A 24865-nucleotide genomic window follows, 5' to 3' on the forward strand; every position below is an offset into this window, starting at 1 on the left:
CGCTAAATGGCCGGTGTCCGTCCCGGGCCGGCCATCGGGATGCACTCCAACGCACCCTTGTGCACACCAAGTGGGCAGACTCAAGGCCCTAGTGGGCACACCTGGACCCGAAGGACACTATGTCACTTTGGTTGCCACGCAAGGATACTGTACTATACGCGTTTGTCTACACAACAACCTCTAGCATACATCTACTGGTTTTACCAGGGTTTTTACTGGATGTACAAAGGAGAATACATCTACTCAACAATGAGGCCCACTTGGAGGTCGACAGAATGCAAAACATGGCGCTCGATATTAGTCCCAAATAACTGTTATTTTTTACGACAACCTGGTCATGTTTAGAGAAACGTCACACAAGTCTCAACAGTGCTATCCCTGTCGGGGCGTCAACACATCTGGCCAGGTCTGAAGTTCGAACACCGTGCCCACTGCGCACATTCAGACTCGACGAGGAGATGGAGTGATAGTAAGGCTAACTGAAATACTACAGTAATTCTTTACCCCTATCTATGGGTTAGTGACCCGGTCACTGACCCCGGCAAGGTCACTAACGTCAGTGACCTTGGTCAGCGTCCTGGCTGCGGAGACGTTCACTGTACACTAATTCAAAGCAGTAAAGAACACGTGTGAGTGCTGCCGCAGACGCTGAGACATTGCCAAATTTAGACGTAAACCCTAAATATTCAGGCGGTGCGGGCCATCCGCGCTCGCGGGCCGCGAGCCGGCATGATCGGAGGGATACGACATTTCTTTCCTTACACCTGGAGTCTTCGGCTCCAGGAACTGTGCTCGCAGCATCCTCGAGGCAGCAAACTAAATGCTGTTTCTCAGATGCCTCTCTTGCTTGTTCCGATGCATTTCTCGTGCGGTGAGTACTCACGCGTTGGGGGACCGTCGGCAACCTCCAAGGCAACCTCCAACCTACTCCAAATTCCGCAAGACGAACACCGAGGTGCCTTCGTTACACTGCTGGACCGACGCTCCAGTGGGAGCGAAATGAGGGTATATGCACGGCAAAACAGATAGAAGTAGAAGGAATTAACCACACAGGTGCCTGCCCTGGTGTTTGAATCGCGCCGCAGAGGTGAGGTGCCTCTTCAGAAACACAAAGGAGGCGCCAGTGGTAACATGCAGCACCAGCCAGTCAGCGCCTTAGAAAGTCTATGGGTTTTAAAAAAAGATATCCTGCTATTCGCTCATCGAGACGCCCGTTCTACCGATCTGGGTAGTAGGCGAGCGCTGAAACCATGTAATTCCCATGGATTTCTAGATGAAAAGCAGCACGCCTCGAGATGTACAGTGACGCTTGCGGACGCGAACCAAACGGGCCCGGTTAGACGTCGATCGGTATGACAGGCGCCGAACGTTTTATGAAAGCGTGTATTCTCGGGAAAGGAGCTGCAGCGAAGAAGCAAGTTCTCGGTACACGAGCTGTTCCTATATTAAGCGGCTGATAGTAGAAGAACTGCAGTCTCTGGAACGTTGACGCGTTGAAAGCGCAAGGCGGCGCTACCGACGTGAGACGCATTGCACAAGGTGAAGAGCTCCCTGATAAGTACAGATGAAGCTCAACCAGTAGCAGATCAGAGCAGATGATGGTCTTTTTGTAAGTGTGGTACTGCTCGGTTCGCAGCACGGGCCGTGCAGCATGTTGATGGTCAATTCGCGACTGGCTTGTTCACTGGAAAGTCGTGGGCGGGGCTAGATCTGGCCATGGAGGAGAAGAGGTGTTCCTGGATCCAAAGGAGACAGGTATAACGAAGAAGTTTTGCAAACTTACGGTCTTCACGGTCCGTTTGCCATCGCGGCCCGCTCGCCACGTCACTCCCTATTAATCGTATCTTCACTGGGATTTCCGTCATATGGGCCATTTCTCCACTATGTCCGTGTGCCTCTCAGCTCCTATGTGGGCTCGCTTACCATTCACAGCCACTCACCTATCATTTAGAGAATCAATCGTGGCCCGCTATATAAGTAATGAGTTCCAACGACATGTCGTCTTCTCTATTCCTCGCCTTTTCCTTATCATGAGCAGCCCTCTACCCCTCGGTGTGCCACAAACGGAGACTATCTATAGTACTGGCGACAGAGTATCCTTTGTGTCGAACGCGTTGCTGAGCAAAGCTTAAATTTGATCTTCAGTATGTATGTCGGTGTCAGGACCTGTCAGGACCTATTAATTGCTGTCGCCCCTGTATATTATCCTGCCGGTGTGTATGTGGTACAGAAGGTCGAACAGGTTTTGGAGTGTTTTTGACAATTCGCTAAAAGGATATAAAAAGATTGCTAACTTTCATAATGTACCCGTAGGAGTTTTACAATAAAAAGGATTGTCTTGAGATTGTCTGCATGGTTGTCTATTATGATCAATTGCTGTGATGATTTTGGCATACTATACATGGTTTTTCTGTCGATCAACGGAGTGGGTATGCATCCGCAAAAGTATCCCGGGCCCCCGTTCGAGTTTTTGCTCAATTTTTGCTCGCGGCCGGGCTTGTGGAGAGTACGCCTCTGAACACTGAAAAGGAACAAACTCGAAAGTTAGATGCCTAAATTACAAAGCAGTAATAGTGTCTCTTTGGCCTTTGGATCCAGATATGCCCGTCAGGGCCTTGACTGGTCGTGATGAAATATAAAGATGAAGGTCTGCTCAGCCTCGGAGGATGCCGCACGGCGCATACGCCTAGCAGTGGCCCGAACCTTTCGCACGCCCTTGACAACTTTCTCGCTCCCAGTGGTTGAAAGCAATGCTCACAGCACCCCTTAAGCTTTGAGGCCGTTGAGCCTCTGCATTGTGACTCAATTTTCAATATAATTAGGCCTGTGATTAAGGTGGCAGTTCAGGACAGGGTTCAGCGGGCCCACCGCGATCGAAGAAAGCCATCGTAGTCCCTGCTCAGAGTGTCCGAGTCAGACACCATTCGACAGGCATCAAGCTTAACAATCCAGCGATGAGTGCGGTGGAAAGGGTGGCATGTCGACGGAAGGCTCGTTGTCCGATGCTTATTAGCATTGGAAGCAGCCCAGGATTTAAACAGAACCGGTGAAAACACATATCATTGACATATCAAACATAATATCGAATATAATCTCTGGGGGTTGGCAAAAGCAACACCAGGAGGGTCTCAATGCAAGTTCCCATCAAGTTCGCGGAATTCAAAACATTTCATAGACAAATTGCGTCTGGCTCAAGATCATCTGGCGCGTCCAACGTCCAAAGGGTTCGGGAGCGTGAATGACACACTGCCTTGACGGTACTGAGCTATCAAGGAACGACTATCTTCCTTGTACCAAGTATTGGGCTGCCTACGGGAGACTAGTACTGAGCCCTTGAGGTAGTGTTGCCGCATTTCGCGAACCGCCTTGGACCAAGCTGAAGGAACATGTACTTGCGCTTATCGTAGATCCAGATAAGATGCCTTGTCGCTGTGTAAAATCTGCAAAGGCAAAGATCCAAGCTTGGTTGATCGGTATTGTGGCAAGAAAGGATAATTCAAGGAGCCACAGACAACTCAGACAGCTCAATGTTGCCAAGCGCACGGGTCGACCCAATACTCGACCCCAGGATCAAACAATACAGGGTCCAAGCGCGACCATTATCACCCTATTGTTTCGCAGGACCAGACAATGGCCATCGGACAGCAACACCACGAGTCATGTCGAGGAACGGGTGGCTTTGACGCGGCGTTCATTGTGGGTCCGAAAACGGAAGGCGGTTTCTTCGCTACTTTATCGCAGTGCTTCTTGTTCTCAGGGTCCTCCGCGCCACGCTCCTCTCTCCGTTCTCCCTCCTCCTCCCGTCACGTCACCTCACCCCACGTTAACTTAACGGTGCGTCTCTCCCCGTCCGACGCGCACACCGCCTCGAGCTTATCTTAACTGTGCTGCACAGAGTCTTCCGTTCGGCGCGTGGATCGCGTTCGTGACGTCTATTGCAGAAGCTCTCTCAGACTCGCCAGGACCCCTTTCCCGACGATCATCCAATATCCATTACTCAAACTACCAGCACACCATCTCCATACACACATGGCCGACCATGCAGAACCATCACTGAGCAGGTCCTCGTACGAAGAATGGGACCGCTCCGCGACGGACCTGCAGTCGCCAAGCACGAGCACAGGCACGAGCATAAGCGGTAGCACCGTCGCGTTCCCGGCTGGCGTCGGCTCAGGCAACACCAGTGCGGGTGGGAGCGGAAGCGATGGGGGCGCGAAGCAGGACGGCCCGTCGCGGCGGCTGGGGCGCTCGCTGAGTGAGCTGCTGCGGCTGCACGCGGAGAAGGGGACGGATGTGCATTTCACGGCGGAGGAGGCGTCGCGCGTGGGCGAGGTGCTGAAGCAGTGGGTGAGTGTTGCGGGTTATTTGGGTTCTTCTCTGGGCCAGTTGGATGCCTAAGACATGTCGCTCATTCGCGTGGTATCTCAGATAAACTCGGGCCCGTCTCCGTATGAAGCTGGGGAGGAAGACTTCTTCGCGCGATCGCAAGACGACTTGGCGATATCGAGTAGGTCGGCGGGGAGCGAAGTTCTCGGACGACCGCGGTTAGCGAGCGAAAGCTCTTTACTGCGGCGACCCTCAAGTGCCACGTTAAAGGGCGCGAACGACTCGTGACATATTCTAGCCCATGCTTTTCTGGTTTGGTTTACTGCCTTCAGATTTTGAACTTTCCATGTAGAATCTTGTGTTTATTACTGCGCCTCTCACGATTCACCGCCTAGAGCTCACGAACCCTTTACGACTTTCCACGAACTTTTACGATGTTACGAACGCAATACCCTACCATATTGTAATCCCAAGCCACTGCACAGTTTACGGCAGGTCCGAGGTGTGAGCTTGTTGATATGGAACGCGTCGGCACGTGAATGTGTCACGTGTTGTAAAAAGAACGAGGCGGTCATTAGGACGATCTGAAAGATACAAAGTTGTAAACTCGTCCAGCGTCGTCGCGTCGAGCAGACCACTGAACGCGATGCCCTCCCGCCGCACCGTGTCTCCAGCGGATGCTACACCCCGAGCCTCTACATCGCGGTCGGCTGCTGCTAGCACTATCAAGCGCAGGACCACACGGCCGGGAACAGTTCTCAAGGTCAAGACAGAGCCGCCAGACTTTGCAAAACTGCTCAGTGCGACACCCGAACCGCCTTCGCCGACCGAGGACATCATGCTTCTCTCGGGCAGTCCGCGCAAGAGCAAGACAAAGACGCGGACGAAGGTTACTCACGGCAACACTGGGACACGGCGGACGAGGTTCGATTCAACTGCCCCTGACTCTGAACTCGACATACGCAACTTCGACCTCGATGCATTCTCTCCGCTGCAAGGCCAGGCTCTGTCGCGTCTCGAGGCAGACTACCCCCGTCTCCAGACCCTCTCCCCCAACCCGACCGTCACTCCCCGCCCGTCCGCTGCAACACCCCGCGTGTCCAAGTCGAGCAAGCGCAAGACCGCCCACCGCTCACCCGCCGCGCACCTCCTCCACACCCCCTTCAAGACTAACCAGCCCAACTTTGATAAACTACTCAGCGCGACACCCGAGCCGCCTTCCCCGGGCGAAGACCCGATGCTACTTTCATCAAAGCCGAAGCGCAAGAAACGCCGAGAACGCGCTACACCCACTCCCTCCCCGCGTCACACCTCCTCGTCCCTCCCCGCCTACCACGAGTCGCCACCTTCGCCCACCCCGACTCCAACCCCGTCCGTGGCCCCGTCCGACGCCATACCCCTCTCCGCTGCGCCGTATCCCTCCACATCATCCTACACAAACTCGTCGCCGCTCCCGCCCGCGTTCGCAATTCCCTCACCCGACGCTGTCGATGCCGACGCGGGCTGGTCGGACGACCAGGTAGACGATCACGCTACGCCCCGTGGTTATAATCACACCCACGCCGACGTCGATGCCGATGTCAATCGCGATGCCACCGCCGCCGACGGCGAAGGCACAGGCGAATACACAGGCCGGTACACCACCGTGCGCGTGCCGCTCAGCGCCGAGCCCCCGAGCCCTGCAAGTGCAGGCAAGGAGCGCGTCGACGAGTGGGGGCGCCCGCCGAGCCCGTTTCCGTACAGGCTGCGCATGGAGAGTATGAGTCCAAGGAGCAGTGTGCCGGAGGATGTGCAGGAGATGCAGATGGATGGGGTGCTGGTGGAGCATCGCCAGGAGCACCATCAGGAGCAGGAGCACCATCAGGGGCAGGGGCAGGAGCAGGGGCAGCGGTCGGTGAGGAGGCGGACGGAGCGGGAGCTGCAGAAGGCCCGAGAACGACAGCGGGAGAGGGAGAGGGAAAGCGCGGTGCCCACGCCGAGCAACGTTCGGTATGACCATGATATTTTCCGGTCTGGAGCGAGGAAGAAGAAATCGAGGGCGCAGGCGGAGGTGGAGTCTATGGACATCGACCCGCCAGAGCCACGGCTCGAAGCCCACGAAGACGCGGAGATCCACGAGGTCACAGCCGAGGAAGCCGACGCGGAGATCGACGCGCTCAAGCTGACCACGCCGGACCAGGATGCGCACGATATGGACGCGCTGGGCGACGAGAGTCCGTCGGCGACTATGGTTGAGGAGGACGCTAATGGCAATGGCAACGGACACGACCGTCCGCCCGGGAAGCCGGCCAGCTCGTCGTCTGCGTCTATGAGCTCGACCTCGACGGCGTACACCCGGTATCAACACTCGAAATCGCCGCCAAAATCCAACGGCTTCGCAGCCAGCGTCACCAAGACCCCGGGCAACGCCAACGCGTCTCTCACGTTCAGCACGAGCTACGCATCAGCAAAGACACCAGCGACGACGGCGCGGAAGCGGCGGCTGTCGCGGCTCGAGCTGCTCAGGACGCCCGGGTCGTCGACTGTGCTCGAGGGCTCGTCGATTCGCGATATTCTGCAGAGCAAGACGTTTCCGTGGAGGAGTGCGCCGGTGGAGAGGGAGTTTCCGAGGTTGGTTATGCAGGGGGAGGAGGGGGAGGGGAGGGGCGGGGATCAGGGGGGAGGGGGATAATCAGGGGGAGGTGGGGGAGGTAGAGGCAGCGGCAGAGGCAGTGGCAGAGGGGGAAGCGGAGAGAGAGGAGCAACTGGAGGAAGAAGAGGAAGAAGATGAGTCGGGCGACGAGACACCGTTCGAGGACGACGACGTGATCAAGATCACGAGCGGGGACCCGCACGCAGCTGCAAGGGCCGCCGCCATCCTGCGTCTGGTGAGCGTCCTTCCAACGGTCCGCCTCAGTCGTAAATATCTCTAACGACTTCATCTACAGCACGACTACGACTGCCTCCTCGCCGCCCGCGCCAAGTCGCGCGGCAAGTCGCGCGGCAGCTCCGTCGGCTCGTCGTCTAGACCCAGCTCTCGCCTCAGCACCGGCAACGGTGCCAGTGGCGACGGCACGCGCCGCCGCCGTTCCATCGCGGAGGGCGGCATCGTGAAGCGCCCGCGGCCGAGCCTGCCCGCAACCGCTCAGACTAACGGCTTCAGCGCCAACGCCCGGCGGCGCGTCACGCTCGGCGATGTCCCGCGTGGGGGCGGGGACAGCGAGCTGCTGATGAGCGAGGTGGAGGAGTTCGTGCAGGACCCGCGGTTCTTGCTTGAGCATTCGCCGAGGAAGCCGCGTGCTTCTGATCGGCGGTCGTTCGGTACTGCGCGGGGGTCGAGCAGGAGCGGGAGCGATGAGATCGAGAAGGAGAGGGAGAAGGAGAAGGAGAAGGAGAGGGCCGAGCCGAGGGCGCCATCGAACAGATGGACAAAGGACGACTGGAAATGCCTCGAATGGTGTCTGCGCGAGGAGCTCGCCGCGCTGCCGTCGACGTCGGTGGTGCAGAGCGTGCTCGACAAGGTCGCGCCGGAGGACGTCGTCGAGCGCTTTGTCGCCGAGCAGGGCGGGAGCGAGGGGCTGTCGCAGCGCGGCGCTACATGGACCTTGTGAGCGTTCTTTCTGCTTTGATTTACGTCGTAAAGGAGAAGATGAAGAATGGCTGACACGGTGATCGCTAGCGACGATATGCTGCTCCGCGTCGAGGCGCTACGGAAGAAGAAGGAGAATAAGGTCGCGCAGGCGGGCGCGGGCGCGGGCACTGACGCGTTTCTGGCCGCGGCGGGACTGCTCTCGCCGACGTCGACATCGTTCACGTCGCTCACGCCCACCGCGCTGCGCGCCAACTCGGCGGCGGCGTTTCCCTCGACAGATGACGCGCTTTACGGCCCCGGGCCCGAGCCCGGGGACGCGGGGCTGCCGAATGGAAACACGCTGAGCGAGGCGGGGCAGTCGCTGTACGCCCGTCTGCTCGACGAGGCGCAGCGCCTTGAGGACGCGGGAACCGAGACGACGCCTGTGCCGGAGGTGTTGCCGCCGAGCTCGATCGCGTTTCCGTCGCCGGAACCGGACCCGGATCCACGGGCGGAGCCAGAGCCAGAGCCAGAGCCAGAGCCGCCAGCGTCTGCGTCTGCGTCTAGCTCGACGTCGGCGTCGGGCTCTGCATCTAGGTCCGCATCTGCCGAAGAAGCGGGCGAGGACGAGACGCCGCGCGAACATGCGCATGAGCTGAACCCACACGCACAGGCGCTCCCGCGGCAGTCGTTCCCCGGCAAGGTCAAGGGCGTGCTCTTCTCGTATCTTCCCTCGTTCTCGCGCGGCTCGTCGAAGGTCTCGGTTGCCGATAGCCAGGATACCGTGACAGCCGACAAGGACAGGCATAACGGCACGGACAAGGACAAGGGCCCGAGCGGGATGAACCCGCTCCCGCCGCCCCCAGAGGACCGGCTCGCGCGCGCACGCGCCGCCGCAGCCACGCCTGCGCGCAAGCCGATCGAGCCCGCGCGGATCCCGAGCGTGCAGCTCGCACACGCGTCGCCGACGCGCAAGAAGCAGCGCGATGCCGCCGCGCGGCGGAAGGAGGCGCGACGGCTCGTCGAGCTGCGGCATGTCCCCGCGGCGCCGCAGCCGCATTTAGCGCGAACCAACGCCAAGCAGCCGCCGGCGCCGGCGCCGCTGCAGCTGCAGCGGCGGGCGAGGACGAGCAGCGGTGCGAGTGTCAAGGACCTCGTGAGGTGTTTTGAGGATGTGAATACTGCGAGTGTCGGTGAGGATAAGCGGGCGGGGTCCCGCGCGGGGACGTATTCGAGGCCGGGGAGCGCGGCGAGCGGGGTGAGGCCGAGGTCGGCGATGTCGATGAAGGCGGGGGCGAATGGGAAGAGGCCTGTGTGGAAGCCATAGTCTGTGAGGTTGGGGTTTTGAGTGGGTCCTTATTTATCCCGATTTATGTTTTTTCCCTCTTCTTTTCTTTTCTTTTTGCGTATACTGTCACGAGCGTTAACTGGCCGTGGTCAAGCCTTATTATCTTCTGACCATGGTCACCTCTTGTTTTTTAAGGCTTAGATTGTATGTTGTTTTTCAATCTGTCTTGTTTATATTCTATAACCACCCGGCCTTGATTATACCTCACTGCTATCTAAGGTATCTTGTGTTCATTGCATTACATTGTAGCTATCATGAGAAGGCCGTTACTGTGGGAGTTTAAGATCGGAGTATGTTCGGACCCGGCTCACGTTGCTTTGTGTTTTAGATCCATAACATGCTACTGATTGCTTGCTTTGTTCTCGAAGGCCATATATAAGGACTTGTCATGTCAAGTTGGATCTCCCGCGGTTGGGCACCTCAAGCACCTCCTAGCAAGCGCCAGCGTAGACTGTGCCGGCGCAGTCCCCAGCGACATCGATTCAGGCCTTACCAGATTCTGGGTACTCAAATCTTTCTCTAGCTCAAGGCGGGGATACATTATGACAGTTACTTGACGTCAGGCCGCGGATTCATGAGCTGCAATGAACCAGGGTGATCACCAGTTTGGCGTCGGTTCATGCAGCCTTTTGTCAGCAGACGGCTGCAGACGGCTAACTTCCAGTCCACAGCAACTTACAATGAGCCTGACCATCAGTTTGGCGTCGGTTCGTACAGCTTTCGTCAGCAGTCGGCTAACTTCCAGACCACATCAATGTCAAGGGCAATCATCGCCGTTCGTTTGGGTGTGTGCGTCTCGGAAATTCGGAGTTGTGCTAACCTTGATGCCCAGAGTAAAACCGAGCGTGTTCCTGGCCACTAACATCGACGCTCAAGAAAAATAATATTAATCAGTGATAGGAACCAGCGAACGAGCCTCCGTCTCATACAGCGACAGTACCGTGCTCTCAAGGCCGCGGAGAGAGATGGGGGCGCAGTCCCCGATATACAGTCCAACTGGTGTGTACTTGTGTGGGCGGCACTGATGGCCAAATCACCGGTATGATGAGCGCACTTGCACGTGGAAATTCGATCAAGTCTGGGCGAACCGGGTTCGCTTCAAGCCGAGATGTCAGCAAGGAAATGGGTGCGTGATTGACCTTCAGCTTGAATGAAGGTTGCGAGATTCATTGGATGAGAGTCAGCGCACGATAGTTGGGTATTCATGTTACAATTACTCGTCCCACTGGGTATCTCGACTGCGCACAACTCGCGGACGATGTATCCTACAACCTACTCTGCATCATCTGGGTATCCAGGTCTCCTGCGCCCGTTTCAGGGCACAGGTAGGACCGCGTCGCAAGCACGATCTCGTCCAGCCACTCCCTGATAATCCCTGCCTCGTACACGTTTTCATCCCAAAATACCAAGAGCTCTATCGTCCCATGACGCATCACCGAGCCGAAATAAAGCTCAAGAGGACGAGCGTGCAGGATTGAGAGCCACCAGTCAACAATCAAGGTTGGCTCGGCGTCGCTATACCTTTCGGATGCTGGCGAAGGTGATGTCGAGTATCCAGCGCGTACAGGGTGTGATTTACGAGAACGGGGTGAAAGCGGATGCGTAGAAGGAAGAGGGTACGCGCGGGGGATCCGGACGTCCATCTGCACGACGTCAGCACAATCGTGTGGCAACAACCCGAATCCACTTACATCGCCTAGACTAGAACCCGCAAGCGAAAGCACAGTCTGTCCTTCCTGGATGTCGTCGAACCCTATCGTCTTCGGCGTCTCACTGTCATGCTTGACTTGCTGCCCGTTACGCACCCACTTCTCCGCCTCCACTCGTGATACGTCTGCCGCTTCCTTGTGGCACGCAAGGGAGAAATCCAGGAACCTCGGATGCGCGAACAGTTTCTCCACGCCTCGGCCCACCAGCGCAGATCGGTGAAAGAACCGCTCTTTGCTCAAGAGGTCCTCTGGTGGCGGCGCGCCTCCGAGCAGCTGGCCGCTGTATTGGCGTGGCGTTTCTACGCCCGCGAGCACTCCGAGCGGCATGTGCGGCATCGTATGGCTATACCAGCTGACGTTGAAGCCAACTTCACCCTCGCCCCCACCCTCGTACCCCGGTCCGCCGAATTCGAGATACGAACGCAGACTGAGCGGGCCGAAGATGAACATGGGTTCCTTCGCTCTCCACGCCCATTCAGCAGGGGTCATCGCACCAGACAAGAAACGCCGGGCCAAGACGCGGGTGAGCGCAAGTTGTCCAAGTACAAAGCATGCCGAGTTGAACGTCGTCCGTGCCCGCCGGCAGCTCGCCAGGATTTGAGTCGACTCGGATCGCGTGAACGCGTACACCAGATCGCGCGAGCGAGCTGGCGTTGATGATGAATGTGTGGTCAACTTCCGGGGCAGTGTATGGCCTCCCTGGACCAGCGTCAGCGTCAGATGTGCTCTCAAACTGCAAAGATGGTATGTCGACACGCACCGTCCGCCCTCTCCGCCGCACAGAATGCAGCGCCCATCCGATCGCCCTTCTCCACCTACGTCCCGCCTCGCTCACTCCCGCGGGGTATCTCAGTGTCTCCTCCAGCGGACGATACATCTCGAGCCTCTCCTCGATCGGCGCGTGCGGGAAGTCCTCCTTCGACGCAAGCGTATCAAAGAACACTCGCAGCACGGTGCTCGTGGAGGCGCTGTCGGTGATAACGTGCGCGAACACAAGGATGGCATGCGCCTCCGCGCCGGCGGGTCGGTCCTCCCGCCAAAGGACATGCATCCGCGCGAGCGCATGCGGGGAAAGATGCGCTGGCCCGTCAAAGATCGCCCGGGCGAAATGCTCAGCATCAGAGAAAGATGCGACGGTTCCTAATGAGAGCGTGGTCTCCGCCTGCTCCTGGATGTCGGCCTCGCGGATGACAAAGTGAGGCTGGGGCTCGCGTGCGCCAAGGGTCGAGTCCGAAGATCCGGGGTGGTGGGGAGGGTGCTGCTCCTCGATGTGCGCGCAGAGGAGTGGGAAGCGCCTTCGGACAGATGTCCACGCTCGGAGGACGTTGGCCGGCGAGAAGAGGCCTGCACTTGGGTCAATGGATCGAAGATGGACGTGCGTTGCGCTGTCTGCGGTACTGTTGAAGAGCAGATCATGGTAAAAGCCTGCTTCGGTCAGCCCGAGAGGACGCGTCCAAACACGCACGTCGGGGTCAGAGCTCGTTGTTGCCCAGCCTTTTGGTGCGTTCATTGACGGTAGCGATGGCTATTCTCGCCAGAGGGAACGATGAAAGTGGACGGGGTTGGTTTGCAAATGCGCATCGTAAGTGATAGCACTTATGTACCCCAGACTCTACGATGCCCTTCAGGACCACGCGAAATAGCGTTGACAGCCCCATCATTGGCATCTGCCATCTGTCATGGAATATAAGTGAGTCCGGAAGGTCTTTTCTAAGTATAGAAGAGTAACGCAGCAAATCAGATGGCATTTAGCATGCTATCACTGCAGGCCCCTGAGGTGATGTAGCGGCTGTAATACTCTGCTCCCTTCGTCTGGCTTAGGAGATTCGAATGGGTGAAAGAACAACACAATGATGTGCGGACGGTCAATGTGTATGCAAGGCCAAAGGCATATGCAGTGAATTGGAAGGCTATAGAGGTTCAACTTCGTCAAGTGGCCGGTGGACACGGCTAGAGAGCAAATGGGCGTAATAGCTCGTGATTTATAGTAACCACCCAAGATCTCCAGGACCAATGCCAGCGCTTAAGCGCTTGCAAGAAGTAAAAACCGCATGCATTTTGACAGTCAATAAGGCCGGCGCAGGGGCACTGGGGAGTTGAGGCAGTTGATCGTCGTCTGGTGGCTGATGTTCTGATATTGGCTGGGTTAACATGTTTTCCGGAATCGCCAGGACGTCATATCTTCACCTTTACGGTAAATACACCTCCGGCTTTTATTCACTAAAGCTTGCCATTCCCCATTTAGAGCGATTTTTCCTTCTACCTTGCCCTCTTCCCCTCGGTGCCGCTCGGCCTTGCGATGTTCGCACTTTTTCTGGTGCTCAGTGATTACCCCGTTGAGTGCCACTCAGACCTTATCTCGACATATCGACAGCGAGCGCGCATCCGTCCCGCCCGTGCACTGCGCGGCTACGATACTCCACCTCCATCTCAGGCAACATCCAGCAATGGCAACGTCCCCGCAATGGCCTTTGTGCCCACTTTCGTGGCCACCAGGAGCCACCTCCTCATTTATTTGAATAGTGGCACGGGGGTTGCCGTGCTATTCAATAAGGAACTCAGCTAGACAAGCATACATACCTGGTTTTCAGGGATCCGCATAAGTTAATTGAGGAAAGAAAAAGGTTGGAAGGCAGCAACAATTATGGCAACGAGAAAGAGTCCAGCCACGTTCACCCAGCCTGGGTGCCTGTTGATACTTGTTCCACAACATGTTAGTTGGATTTCTAACGGTCTTGTCTACGAGGGGTGTGAGCATTGATAGGGACGGCATCGTACGTCTCTCGCAGAGTTGCTACCAATACGCACCTTTTTCCACTCCGTCGCGCTCTCCGGCAACTTCTGCCACATATTCCGGTGCTCTAAGGTAAATCCCCTTGCAGTATGTTTCCTATCTGCCTAAGAGAAATTGAGAATGTAACTTCAACTTGTGCACAATCAGTCTCGCAAATGTTTGACGAAGAAGAGCAACGTAGTGGGGTGACTAGCGGTAGCGGTGCTTGATTGTGTATGGTAGTATGTCACTATAGAGAATCACGTCCAGGCCTGTGTCGCAATCCAGAAACATTCGTATGGCTTTTAGAGGAACAAATCATACCGAGGGCTCAGCAAAAGAAGCTTTGTGATACGTACTTGCAATCCACTTCGTAGGTGCCCACGCACTCATTTCGTAGGTGCACTTACGAGATGGATTGCAAGCAGGTATACGTAAGGTAGCCTCCCGAGAGAGAACAACGTATAGCCTGGTGCCTCAAGGAAGTCGCAAGCGTAGGGCCCGGTAATTGACAACAGGAATAGAACATCATAGTAGCCCTGAAGTCGATGGTTCCCATAGCCGGAAAAGTTTCTTCCTTTCCGGGCCGGGGGACAAATGGTGCTTGGTTAGCGCTCGTTTTCCAACGATATTACTAACTGGAGTAGTCACAGAGTAGCCTCAAATATTGTCGACCAAGGCCAGTACCAATGCTGGGATACTGGTTTTTCAACACTGTAGGAACTACACCGCTACCAATGGGGCGGTGCGGGAGACTTGTAAACACGTCTCCCGCGTACTAGAAGGAGAGACATAAGCGCCGGACATCATGCTCGAGCCATGCCGTGGAAGCGAGGTTCCCGTGTAAAAACCGAAGCAGGCGCCGCTGGCAAGCAATCTCAACCCCTAGAAAGTTGTTGGTTGAAGAGAGATCCAAAGCTGTAAGTGAGCATACGGAATCGGAATTACGTTGTTGACGAGCATACGGTTGCCAACCAAGAAACATAACCAATGAACAATCACTCGGGTATCTTCGATTTGGTGAGTATCATCTCATCTGCTCTTGGGCTGCATGTAGTCCTATATGTCATACATTAGAATGTACTCCAAATGTTGCTCACCATGATGCCCATTCAATATATATGGCTGGAACGAATAACCTTAGCGACATAAAGCAGCCTGTTTGCCAGACATTGATACTGCTTAGGGCCAGAGCTGCCATATAAGCTGCATTTACCGATGATATGCTAGTTGACGAGACCAGAGAAGCGAGTTGAGCTGAGGACGTTCACGGACCCGTGACTGGTTGGAGCACATAGACTCGTTGCCGTGAGTTCTTGATAAGACTGACCGAAGATAGGAATTTCCTAGTTTACAAGATGCGAAGCAGATACGCCTCAAGGTGTTTTTTGGCGAAATTTTTAGCGTTCGTCATAGCCACGAACACAAGATTAGGGCACCGGGAACATCGATCGAGATCCTAGGCATTGACGTTTCCGAGATGCTCTGTCTTCCCGGAAGCCATGACGAAGAAGCAATCCCTCCGCAGAAGCGACCAAATTAATGAGGTTGTAGGCACATGGTTGAATGGATGAGGCGTGGTTGACTGCGATAGGGAAATCAGTGCTCCTCTGCAATTCGGAGGATGCTATCAGAAGAACGCCGGTCTCTGTACTGTTGAGGGATTCAAACGGTGAGGCGGCGGTAGCATGGACGTGAAACAGGAGATGAAGTCAAAATTTAGTGAGATGACTTGCTCGGAAGATGCCGCAGCACACGCCCTCAGTCTCGCACGTCCACTTTATGTTTGAGCATCTGCATGTTATATTACAGAACCACTCATTGTCACAACTGCAGAGTTGCCAGTTTTTCAGGTACTTTCGTTGCTTCCTTGGGTTACGGAAAAGCCGGATGGATTAACATGGCTGTATGGGTATCTACCCCGTTTCGAAATTAAACCATCATGATGTCGCTTGGAGGACCCTCCCAAAAAAAAAAGGACAGTGGCTGCTAGTACTACTTTGTAAATACTCCGGAATGCGAGTCGCATGGCTTGAATAGACATTGACTCAAATACGAAGCTCGCACACAAGCCTGAGGCTGAAGTACCCTTCGCTAGGCTGCGATCCAAAACGATGGGCCTTGGTGTGTACCTGCATGAACCAGGTCTTCGCATTATCATTCAACTGTCGTCTCATAATCTGTAATACTCATCCTTGAACAATTGTGGTCCTACATAATCGATATTACATTTGAAAAGAATATCCCTGCTCGCAAGTTTGCTTATCATTAGACACATGACGATAAGCGGGGTCAATGCCAAACGGATTGATTGAGGAGTCGTCCACTCAGCCTTTATTATTAGTATTTAAGAGTAATGTACGTTATGCCCAAGGTGGTATTTAGGTGTCTGTTGAGCTACGAATAATATAGTCAAGGGAAACACGTCGAAATCAAACCGTGCCAGATAATCCCCTCGTTAACTGGAGTCAACTCTATGGTCGTCACCGCCTGGTACCCAGTTCGCAAGTCTGCTTCCCTCCCACCAGAGACCAGGGCGCGCAGGCTCATCGTTCTTCTCTGAGCGTACCCAGCGTATTTCCGCTCGGCCACCCAGAAGACCACTGCGAGAGCCAAGGGCGGGGTTCCAGATAGCTTGACCGATGGTGCCATAGGGTGATGTGGTATTCGACGTGACACCAGTCTCTGAGGTAAGCGTATGTTCTTCGGGAAGCGGCGGCAGGTGTAACAGAAGAAAAGGGACATGCGACTCCATTGTGCGAATGATGGAATTTTGCGAGAATGGCGCCTCCGATACGAGCATGGCGACGGCCTGCTCCTCAGTCGCAGGGACGCGGAGAAATCGCGCAAGCACGCCCTCCATCTCGCGAACGAAATTGGGGGAGATTTTCTTGGTGACGGCCTTACATTGTCCAATGACGCGCAGGCGGTCGCGCTGTTCTTTCGATTTGAGGGGGAGCCACCACCACCCTTGAAGGTCGATGCCGCCATCGGCGCGTCCGCCGACGCGAGTGAGGGTCATGGACATGGTCTCTTCGAGCAGTCGCCGAGAACGCTCCTCAAAAGCTGTTCCTCGATGGACGGTGGAGAGTTTTGACTTGAATCGGCGGGGGTGTGACAGTGGCATGGCGGATGGTGTCAACCCCGATCTGGTACAGGTGTATCTGGCAGATAGTCGGGGTAGGCCCATTTCGAGAAATCACTTCAAAGCCTGGCAAATTACACAAATGTATCGACTGTAGTTGGTTGGAGCGTTAGCATTGAGGTTGTGTGAAGCAAAGCGCACATACCTACGTTCGCTCAAGATGCAGGGAGCGCTGAGCCGACGCGCAAAGCCGGAGAATTCCGGCGCTTTACACTGTTCCGTTTGCTCACTCGTCCAAAGTCCACCCTCCACCTACACCCGTAACTCGTTTTCGCCATGTCCTAGTACGCCTCCAGCTTACCTCTGTGCGCTCGCATTCCGACTGATATAAATCATAGCGTCATCTTCGGTCGTGCCATCAAGACTGAGTACCTCACTCTCGGTACGCTCTTCGCCACGGGTGCCGTCACCTACGCTTCCTTGGGCGGATCGAAGAAGGAGGCACCCTCTCCTGGCAAACCCCTTGTTGAGCGGGTTAAGGAGGCGGTTCCCATTAAAGCCGGTTCAAGGTGCGCCTGATTCACTTTTCTGCTGGAGAAACCAGCCTGTTGACGTCTAGTACCCTGTCGGATGCAGTGAGGAAGAGCAGTTGTGAGTACCGTACATTTCTAGTCCAAGGAAAATAATGGTGACACTAACTAGGATGGATAGCATCAAGAACTTCATAGCAGAAGCGGAGAAGGACGACGCAAAGCATTGAACAGGCATTCTTTCACCACCCTCGTTTCAACGGCCTAGTTGCCCATGGGATGAAAATTCTGTACGCATGTACGCGTTTGACCGCGGCGAAGCCACCGCACTACGTATAGAATAGACTCGCTTCGCCGATTTTTGCCTTGCACACCACCGCTAAGAGTTGCTCAATGTTGTTTGCGATAAACTCCACTATTTTATGCCTCTCATAACCAAGAACTTTGGGAGCATAATTTCGGACAGGACACTATGCACCAGCGCGATGTGCCTCATAAGACTTTGGTTGACTTTACACGCAACGACTCACCTAATTCCTAGTTTGCTGACGCGATCCTATGCGTACTAAGTTCGCTGTTTCCAGCCCCCGTACGCCTTTCAATGCGCTTGACCCAATACTTCCTATTCACAGCGACTCGCACTGTTTTCGTTACTATGCTTCGTGATTTTTGTATTAGAACTAGCACTATTGAAAAATCTCCAGTGGTTTGGACTTGCAGCTGGAAGTTTTCTAACCCCAACGACAGGGGTTAATTCTCCGTAAATACGCGACCCCAGTGACTCCCTTCGTTCTTTGTCCTCTGCAACCTTTCCACTTGACAATTCTGCTGGACGTCATGCTTCGTATCGCCACCCGTCAGACAGCCCGTCATGCTCTCCTAGCGCGTTCTGCATCAACGCTCATCTTTCATTCATCCCCCTCCCTCCCTCAATTCTCCGAATCCGTTACTCAACAACAACGCCGATATGCATCCAAGAAATCCAAGGCCAGGTCCACGGATGCCTTCGTGCCCGGTTCGAAGCAAGTCATCGCAGACGAAGCCGCACGCGCAGAATATGAGAAGGCGACCGAGCGTATGAACTCAACCGTGGAATGGTTCCGTCGCGAAACTGCGACGCTTGAGACGCGCGCCATTGGCCGTGTCACGCCCGCGTTGCTCGCGCCTGTACGCGTGCGCGTCAAGGGCTCGTCGGAACCCGCGCGTCTGGAGTCTGTCGCAACTGTCGGCGTGCGGGATGGCTCGACGCTTGTCATAACCGCCTTCGAAGAGGAGGTGGGTATTCACGCGTCATTGTGTCAGCATATATGCTCAGTCGAAATCTAGTAGTCTATGAAAGCTATCGAACAAGCACTTTACGATGCAAAACTGCCAAGCATTGTTCCTCACCGGCACGACAGCATGACCATTCGGATACCCATTCCCAAGTACGTCTAGCTGTCTTGGGCCCGCCGTTCGTCCCATTCATCCCGCCTTTATCCATGGCTGTAGACCGACCGTTGAGTCACGCAATGCCCTCTATACTTCCGCTGCACGTCTTGCCGAAGATGGACGCGGCCAAATTCGCAAGCATCAGCAAACGAGCGTCAAGAAAGGAAAATATGAGAAGGACTCCGTGGAAATAGAGGAGGTGCGTTCAGCTTGTTCTTCTTACCCTTGTGCAGCGTATTCAAAAGGACATGCATGCAGTTCCAAAAGCTCGCGAAAGGCAAAATTGCCGAGGTCGATGCCATCCTCGCACAAATGAAGAAAGCCACGGGTTCGAAATAGAAACGAACTTCGGCTGTTTGCAACTTATCTTGTTATATTGCTCAATGTCACGTAGAACCTATATCCCCAATCGCACCTCATTATCGCCTAGCTTATATCGGATTCCCCAAGCCTCGTTCGAAGGGCGTTTGAGAAAATGCCTACCGTTTACGCAAACGGCCCGGGCTCTTCTAAATATCTTTCAGAGCCGAAAATCTGTCCTTCAGGCGAGTAGCAATAAGCCTGGCCCTTTCTATTCCCCGGAAATCATCCCGTCATTACCTATTAGCATATGGGAGATTTCTCTACTTTTTATACGGTACAAAAGAAAATAGAAGTGGATAGTATGCTATTTGAAGCGAGAGTTGTCATGTCATCAAAGGCGTCTAGGAGAGTACAAGGTGTTCTAGGTAGCTTGATTTACAGTGATCGAAGAAGGAAGTAAACTACGTGCTGTAAGAAAGTACAAATAACGAGAGAAGTTTTATAGTAAGCACTAGAAGTGAGCCTTGTAAAATGGATTACTAGGTTCTGTAATGTTTAAGAGAGGACGCGCCAGGAATGATTAATGATGTGTTATGCTGAAGGTGCTGAAGAAAATCCGCGGAGAACAAGAATAAGTGACAATATAAGTAGAGGGTATGTTGTTGAGCGCGTCAAAGCGCATCTCCGTAGTTGATCAAGTGCAAAATTATAAAACGTTGCCCCGATGGTCAAGACCGAACACTGAGCACGGAATCAGCGCACTAACTCAGCCAGCCACAAGGAACAACTCACAGCTGGCCAACTCTCTAACGCTCATTCCTGGAAGAAACATCGAAAAGTGGTTAGCATATTCCCCCTTCCGTTCATGCAGGTAAATAATAAAACTCACGTCCAATTTTCTTTCCACTCCCTTCGCCGAGACTACCATCAGCGAGGCTACGCTGTTGAATAATACATAAGAAGAAATTCATATCAGCTTATCGATACGCACCTTCCGCTCCTGCAGAGCCAGTACGCGATCCTCGACGGTATTAGCAATGACCAAGCGCTGCACGACAACGTCTTTGAGTTGACCCAGGCGATGGGCACGGTCGAAGGCCTGGGCCTCGATGGCCTCGCTCCATCCGAGATCCAGGGAGATAACACCTAAATTACGGAAACAAAGATCAACTGTGAGTTCACCAGGAAAAAAGCAAGCAACGCACGGTTGGCACGCGTCAGGTTGAGACCAACGCCTCCGCACTTGAGCGACATGAGCAACACTCGGGCCTTGTCGCGACTTTGGAACGCTCGCACTGTTGCGTCGCGTAGAGCTCGGCTCATGTTGCCTTGGTACCTAGAACGGAATGGCATGAACTTGGTGCACGGAATGTCTGCAGAAACGGCCTACTTGACATGTGTGATATGATTCTCAAGCAGATAGTTTGACACCAGGCCGAGGGCCTCGGTCCATTGCGAGATAACAATAACCTATAAGGCATCCGTCAGGATTGATCGTAATAAAATTCATTCACTCTGACCTTGTCATCTGGATGCTCTTCAGCCCAACGAAGTAGATATTCCATCATTTTCTTCATCTTAGTTGAAGGCAAGAATCTCGGCATCATCTGCACATCCTGGGTGTCCCCAGGAGAAATCTCTTTGGCCGGCGCTGGTTTCTTCGGAGCGATGATAATCTCTTCATCCGAGTCGTCCGAGTCAATGACCATCGCACGTCGTCGAGGCCGACGCTTCTTCAGCGCCATACGGGCATCTTTCTCGTCCTCATCTTCGTCGCTATGTACAATGAAGTCGCTGAGATCGTCGTCTTCGTCTCCGTGTTCCGAGTCGTCTTCGGAGTCATACGCGTACGAGGCCCGCCGCTTTGCGTTGCCACGCGAGCTGCGTCGGATATTCCTCGATGGTACGCTGAGAATACCCTCGATCTCCTCGTCAGAATCGACCTCCGCTGGTATGGGCGAGCTGGAGCGAGCAGCCGTGCCATTCAACTCCTCCTCTGAAGGCTCAAAAGCTTCACGAGAGAAAATCTTATCGCCTGAGACGGGCGAACAACAGGTCGGGCCTGAGACGGGCGTGAGTTGGCTGACGAGAAGGCGGAACATAAAGCTTACAAGGCCTTTCATTGGACTTATACTTTGGACCGCTATCATCATTGCCTTGAGCGAGCGGACGGTTGAGGATGTCAACTAGGCACTCGCGGCAGAAAGAGTGGGAACACGCAGTGACGACGGCGTCCGTGAACGTGTCCGTGCAGATAGGGCATTCCATGTCGGCATCGATCATCGCGTCCGCGGACTGTCAACAAAATGGTGAGTTCTCAACAAGCACGCAGGATTTCCTCTATTACCTCTTTCTCCGCCTCCATTCGCTCCTCCATCGACGCCTTGAACTTCGCTCGTAAGCTCTTGACAAAGCCGTGACCAATAGCCTCAGCTGCTCTAGCACGCTCCTCCTTTGCAGATCGCTTATAAACAGTGTCGTCATGCAGTACTAATGCATGGCCGTCCTCCTGGATCAAAGCGGGGTGCACGCAAATTTGACGCAGCCGCAGCAAAAGCACCAGGACTAAGAGTACGTTTAAGTCAAGACGGGCATTCGTTCACACTTGTCTTACCTTGATGGTAGTTTCTACGAAGCACTGATGAGAACCATGTTCGAGACGAAATGGCAATGGTACATACTTGAGGACCGTGCCCGCACGGAGAAACCTATTAAATGTAGCCTGCGAACGAGCTTCAACCATCTTGTAAATGTCGGCCTCCTCTTGGCCGAACTCGAGCTTCTCGAGCTCAATGACCTTAGGACGAAGGTCGACAAGTTTCTTTCCGTCGAGGGTAGAGTCTTTCTTACGACGCAACAGCATCACCTTAAATATGGCTTGCAGACGCGTCGTTGCCAAGTTTACTAAGGGGAAAATGAGTTACAATGAAGTTCCGATGTTCAGAGAGCCTACCTCTTGTTTTCTCATACTTAGCAATGTGGCCACGGAACTCAGCCCAGTCGTACCAAGGCCTAATCTTCAGAAAGCGGAAAATAGCGTACGCGTCTGACAGGCCATTGACAATGGGCGTGCTTTAGGCGAGTCAATCTTGGGACTAAATGAGAATATCGCGAAGAACGCACCCAGTCAGGCACCAGCGATAAACCGAGTCTAAGTCGGTGACGCAGCGAGAACCTCCTACACGAGTTTAGTAAGGACCGTAGGCATTACTACAGAGAAAACACTAACTGGTGCTACGGTTGCGAATGTATTGGGCTTCGTCCAGTATAACACGGTACCACTGTGACCTATCATTTGGACGCGAGTCAACGCCAGGAATAATTAGCTACTTACGTCCATATCAAACAGCAGACCACCTGAAGATAACCCACACTGTAAGCAAGGTGGGTGAAACACCTTAAGAAATAACCTACGCTGTTTTTTCTTCTTGGGCTTAGCTCTGGACGTCCCTCCATCATCGGAATCAGATACAATCCAATTATCCTTCTTCTTCGCCTTCGCCATCTTCCTTTTTTCCTTCTCATCTGCCTCGGGGTCTGGCCACTCCAAAGCCAACGTCTGCACACCCATTAGCTTAACACGTATCGAGAATGACATATTGCTTCACCTGATATGTCGTTAGGACGACGTCATATTTTTGGAGTTCGCTGCGCTTTCTAGGTTTACTCGAACCTATACGCAAGTGAGGAGGACATATTACGTCGAAGAGAATGGCACATACCGTGGTAAATAAGACACTTCATACCGCAGTCAGTCTTTGTTTCAATCTCCATCGCCCACTGGTCCAGCAGTGCGGTGGGTGCAACGATGAGGTTGGTTTTTCGTGCCGGATCGTCACCGCGGTTCGAAACCATCACAGAAATCATCTGCACTGTCTTACCCAAACCCATGTCGTCGGCCAGGCAGCCGCCCTTATCGCGGTGTTTCTCGCGATCCAGAGCCCATGCCACCCCGATGACCTGGTGCGCAAGCAACGATATTGTCATGCCCGGCAAGTGTTCATGTTGAGCACGAAGGCCCAGACGCTGCAGAGCATTGTCAACGCTTTCATTACCCTCGAACTGCTCTGCATTGCCAGCGGAGAGGAGGAACTGATTAAGGCTGGAAGGAACGAGGCATTAAGTTAGGAGTATAAGAAGGTGAAGTTGAAGAATCTTACTCTTCGGGATTTGCGAAAGTGGTCGCATAACTTCTTCCGAGATCGTAGATGTTTTCTTCTTCTGAGTCACTATCATCGTCTGTCTTCATAGCATCGTTATTGTATTCGCTTTTATAGTGATGGGGGATATTTGGTGGCAGAAGGGGCGGCTCATTAAGAGACGGAGGTTCTTCCTTTTTAACACCTTGCTCCGCCTTCAGATACGCAGGTGGCGCGCTTATCGACGTTGCGACATCTTCACGCTTGACTGAAGGCACATCTGAGTGCACCCCGCCTCTGATAGCAGCTACAGATTGAGAAGCTTCTTGTTTCGTGACCGTTGCGGGGACAGGAGCGAGCATCCTCTTCGATGATCCAGCACTGCTTGTCGGCAGAACCCCCGACGTAGAAGTTTTCGGGGGAATCGGGGTCAGGGTCGTAACCAGAGACTGAAGCCGCTGTACTTCGGGAACGAGCTTCCACTTCTGTGGCCAGAGCACTCCAAGGCGGCCATCGTCGGTGGCGGTCCTTTGACGTTTAGCCTGAAGCTGAGTGATCTCGGCTTGGGTCGAGTCCAGAGTGCTTTGCGCTTTGGTCAGAGCGGCCGAGGCTTCCCCCGCAGTGGCTATCTTGGTCTTCGTGTTATGGTGCTCACGAGGCGCGTCCGGCGAAGAATACACGTGCGACTGTGTGTTAGTGTCGACGTGGGCAAATGGTAGGGCGGAATCAACTTTGGGGCGCTTGGGGGGAGAAGGTGGAGTTGAGTAGTTCTCGGTTTCTTGATCAAGAGGAAATGTGGAAGAGGGCCGCTTGCGAGAGTTCGATTTCCCCTCAGGTTGGTTCTTGTTTAAAGGTTTCGACAGAGAATGACGTTGGGATCCATCTAGTGCATCAAGAAGGCTGCCCCGTTTAACAAGGGACTTTGTTGACGAGGTACTGGTGCCCTTGAAGTGATATTAGCAAACATTGGTCACTCAGTGACTGTGCTCAAAAGGATCGCACCGTAGGGTCCGCTTTCATAGGTTTTGTTCGACGATGGCGAGCAGCTTTATGCGTCGCGCTCGTTGAGACGTGAACCTGATAAAATAAGCAAGTTAATTGACACGCGCAAGGTTTTTGGGATGCATACATACACGATAGTTCTTCAACGATCCAAACCCATGCTTTTTGCCCCCGTCAGATACTCCAGACCTAGGACCAAGTGGGATGGGGATGCCACATCCTTCTTCAAGGCATTTGATGGTGCCATCTTACGCGCATGCATGTTAGTCAGGGCCACTAGGCTCCACTAAGTTGGGTCTTACATCCTCTTTTAGGCTCCAGCGTGATACGAAACTGGGACCGATGCAGTCAGTAGACAATAACTACACTGACAGAGCATGCTTACATGACTGTCCAGCGGCTGAATACTAGCGTGCTTCACAAGCTCCTCAATATAGCTCTGTGGCAGCGCAGAGTCCTGAGAAACGCGCCCACGCGCCGTCAATCACGGCTAACCACGAGGCGCATATAGTCAATGTAAAATTAAAGTACTTACAGGGGCCCTTGCCGGAAGTCGAAGCTGCTCCTTCGCCAACGCCACGAGCTCTGCAGATGGCTTTGAGGGCGCCATAGGCGCTGCAGCTTAGCACTAGAACGAGAAGAAAAGGGTGGGAAACGGCGCGCTTCGCG

The 24865-nt window shown here is 54.1% G+C and overlaps 6 protein-coding genes across 6 annotated transcripts; 3 read left to right on the plus strand and 3 right to left on the minus strand.

Annotated features, from left to right (window-relative positions):
• Window positions 1–4242: 4242 nt before the first annotated feature.
• On the plus strand, window positions 4243–4557 carry CONPUDRAFT_36493 (uncharacterized protein; the record flags this gene model as incomplete). Its single annotated transcript, XM_007774165.1, has 2 exons — window positions 4243–4347; window positions 4429–4557. Coding segments are annotated over 2 exons (234 nt in total), but the record flags the coding sequence as incomplete, so codon positions are not given.
• A 391-nt stretch (window positions 4558–4948) lies between these two features.
• Window positions 4949–9389, plus strand: CONPUDRAFT_168178 (uncharacterized protein). Its single transcript, XM_007774415.1, has 4 exons — window positions 4949–6940; window positions 7002–7193; window positions 7254–7912; window positions 7985–9389. Exons 1-4 carry the CDS (start codon window positions 4973–4975, stop codon window positions 9201–9203), a joined length of 4038 nt encoding a protein of 1345 aa, XP_007772605.1. The 5' UTR covers window positions 4949–4972; the 3' UTR covers window positions 9204–9389.
• A 1032-nt stretch (window positions 9390–10421) lies between these two features.
• Window positions 10422–12443, minus strand: CONPUDRAFT_146235 (uncharacterized protein; the record flags this gene model as incomplete). The annotated part of the gene is made up of 3 exons (XM_007774416.1): window positions 10422–10867; window positions 10916–11632; window positions 11694–12443. The coding sequence occupies 3 exons, from the start codon at window positions 12441–12443 to the stop codon at window positions 10490–10492; spliced, it is 1845 nt and encodes a 614-aa protein (XP_007772606.1). The 3' UTR covers window positions 10422–10489.
• Window positions 12444–16162: 3719 nt separating this feature from the next.
• Window positions 16163–17592, minus strand: CONPUDRAFT_146236 (uncharacterized protein; the record flags this gene model as incomplete). Its single annotated transcript, XM_007774417.1, has 4 exons — window positions 17491–17592; window positions 17266–17459; window positions 17153–17173; window positions 16163–16855 (listed from the first exon to the last, which is right to left on the minus strand). Exons 1-4 carry the CDS (start codon window positions 17557–17559, stop codon window positions 16165–16167), a joined length of 975 nt encoding a protein of 324 aa, XP_007772607.1. The 5' UTR covers window positions 17560–17592.
• Window positions 17593–18119: 527 nt separating this feature from the next.
• CONPUDRAFT_129409 (ribosome recycling factor) lies at window positions 18120–19178 on the plus strand. The gene is made up of 4 exons (XM_007774418.1): window positions 18120–18596; window positions 18651–18748; window positions 18813–18951; window positions 19011–19178. Exons 1-4 carry the CDS (start codon window positions 18159–18161, stop codon window positions 19089–19091), a joined length of 756 nt encoding a protein of 251 aa, XP_007772608.1. The 5' UTR covers window positions 18120–18158; the 3' UTR covers window positions 19092–19178.
• Window positions 19179–19418: 240 nt separating this feature from the next.
• Window positions 19419–24809, minus strand: CONPUDRAFT_168183 (uncharacterized protein; the record flags this gene model as incomplete). Its single annotated transcript, XM_007774419.1, has 24 exons — window positions 19419–19796; window positions 19848–19874; window positions 19945–19996; window positions 20047–20201; window positions 20261–20391; window positions 20446–20525; window positions 20576–21117; window positions 21167–21350; window positions 21403–21620; window positions 21670–21683; window positions 21737–21959; window positions 22009–22127; window positions 22179–22233; window positions 22285–22336; window positions 22390–22412; window positions 22470–22614; window positions 22664–22728; window positions 22778–23157; window positions 23216–24138; window positions 24197–24271; window positions 24328–24443; window positions 24499–24529; window positions 24582–24653; window positions 24732–24809. 24 exons carry the CDS (start codon window positions 24804–24806, stop codon window positions 19762–19764), a joined length of 3792 nt encoding a protein of 1263 aa, XP_007772609.1. The 3' UTR covers window positions 19419–19761.
• Between the last annotated feature and the right edge of the window lie 56 nt (window positions 24810–24865).

Source organism: Coniophora puteana (assembly GCF_000271625.1).
Source record: "Coniophora puteana RWD-64-598 SS2 unplaced genomic scaffold CONPUscaffold_12, whole genome shotgun sequence".
Taxonomy (NCBI): domain Eukaryota; kingdom Fungi; phylum Basidiomycota; class Agaricomycetes; order Boletales; family Coniophoraceae; genus Coniophora; species Coniophora puteana.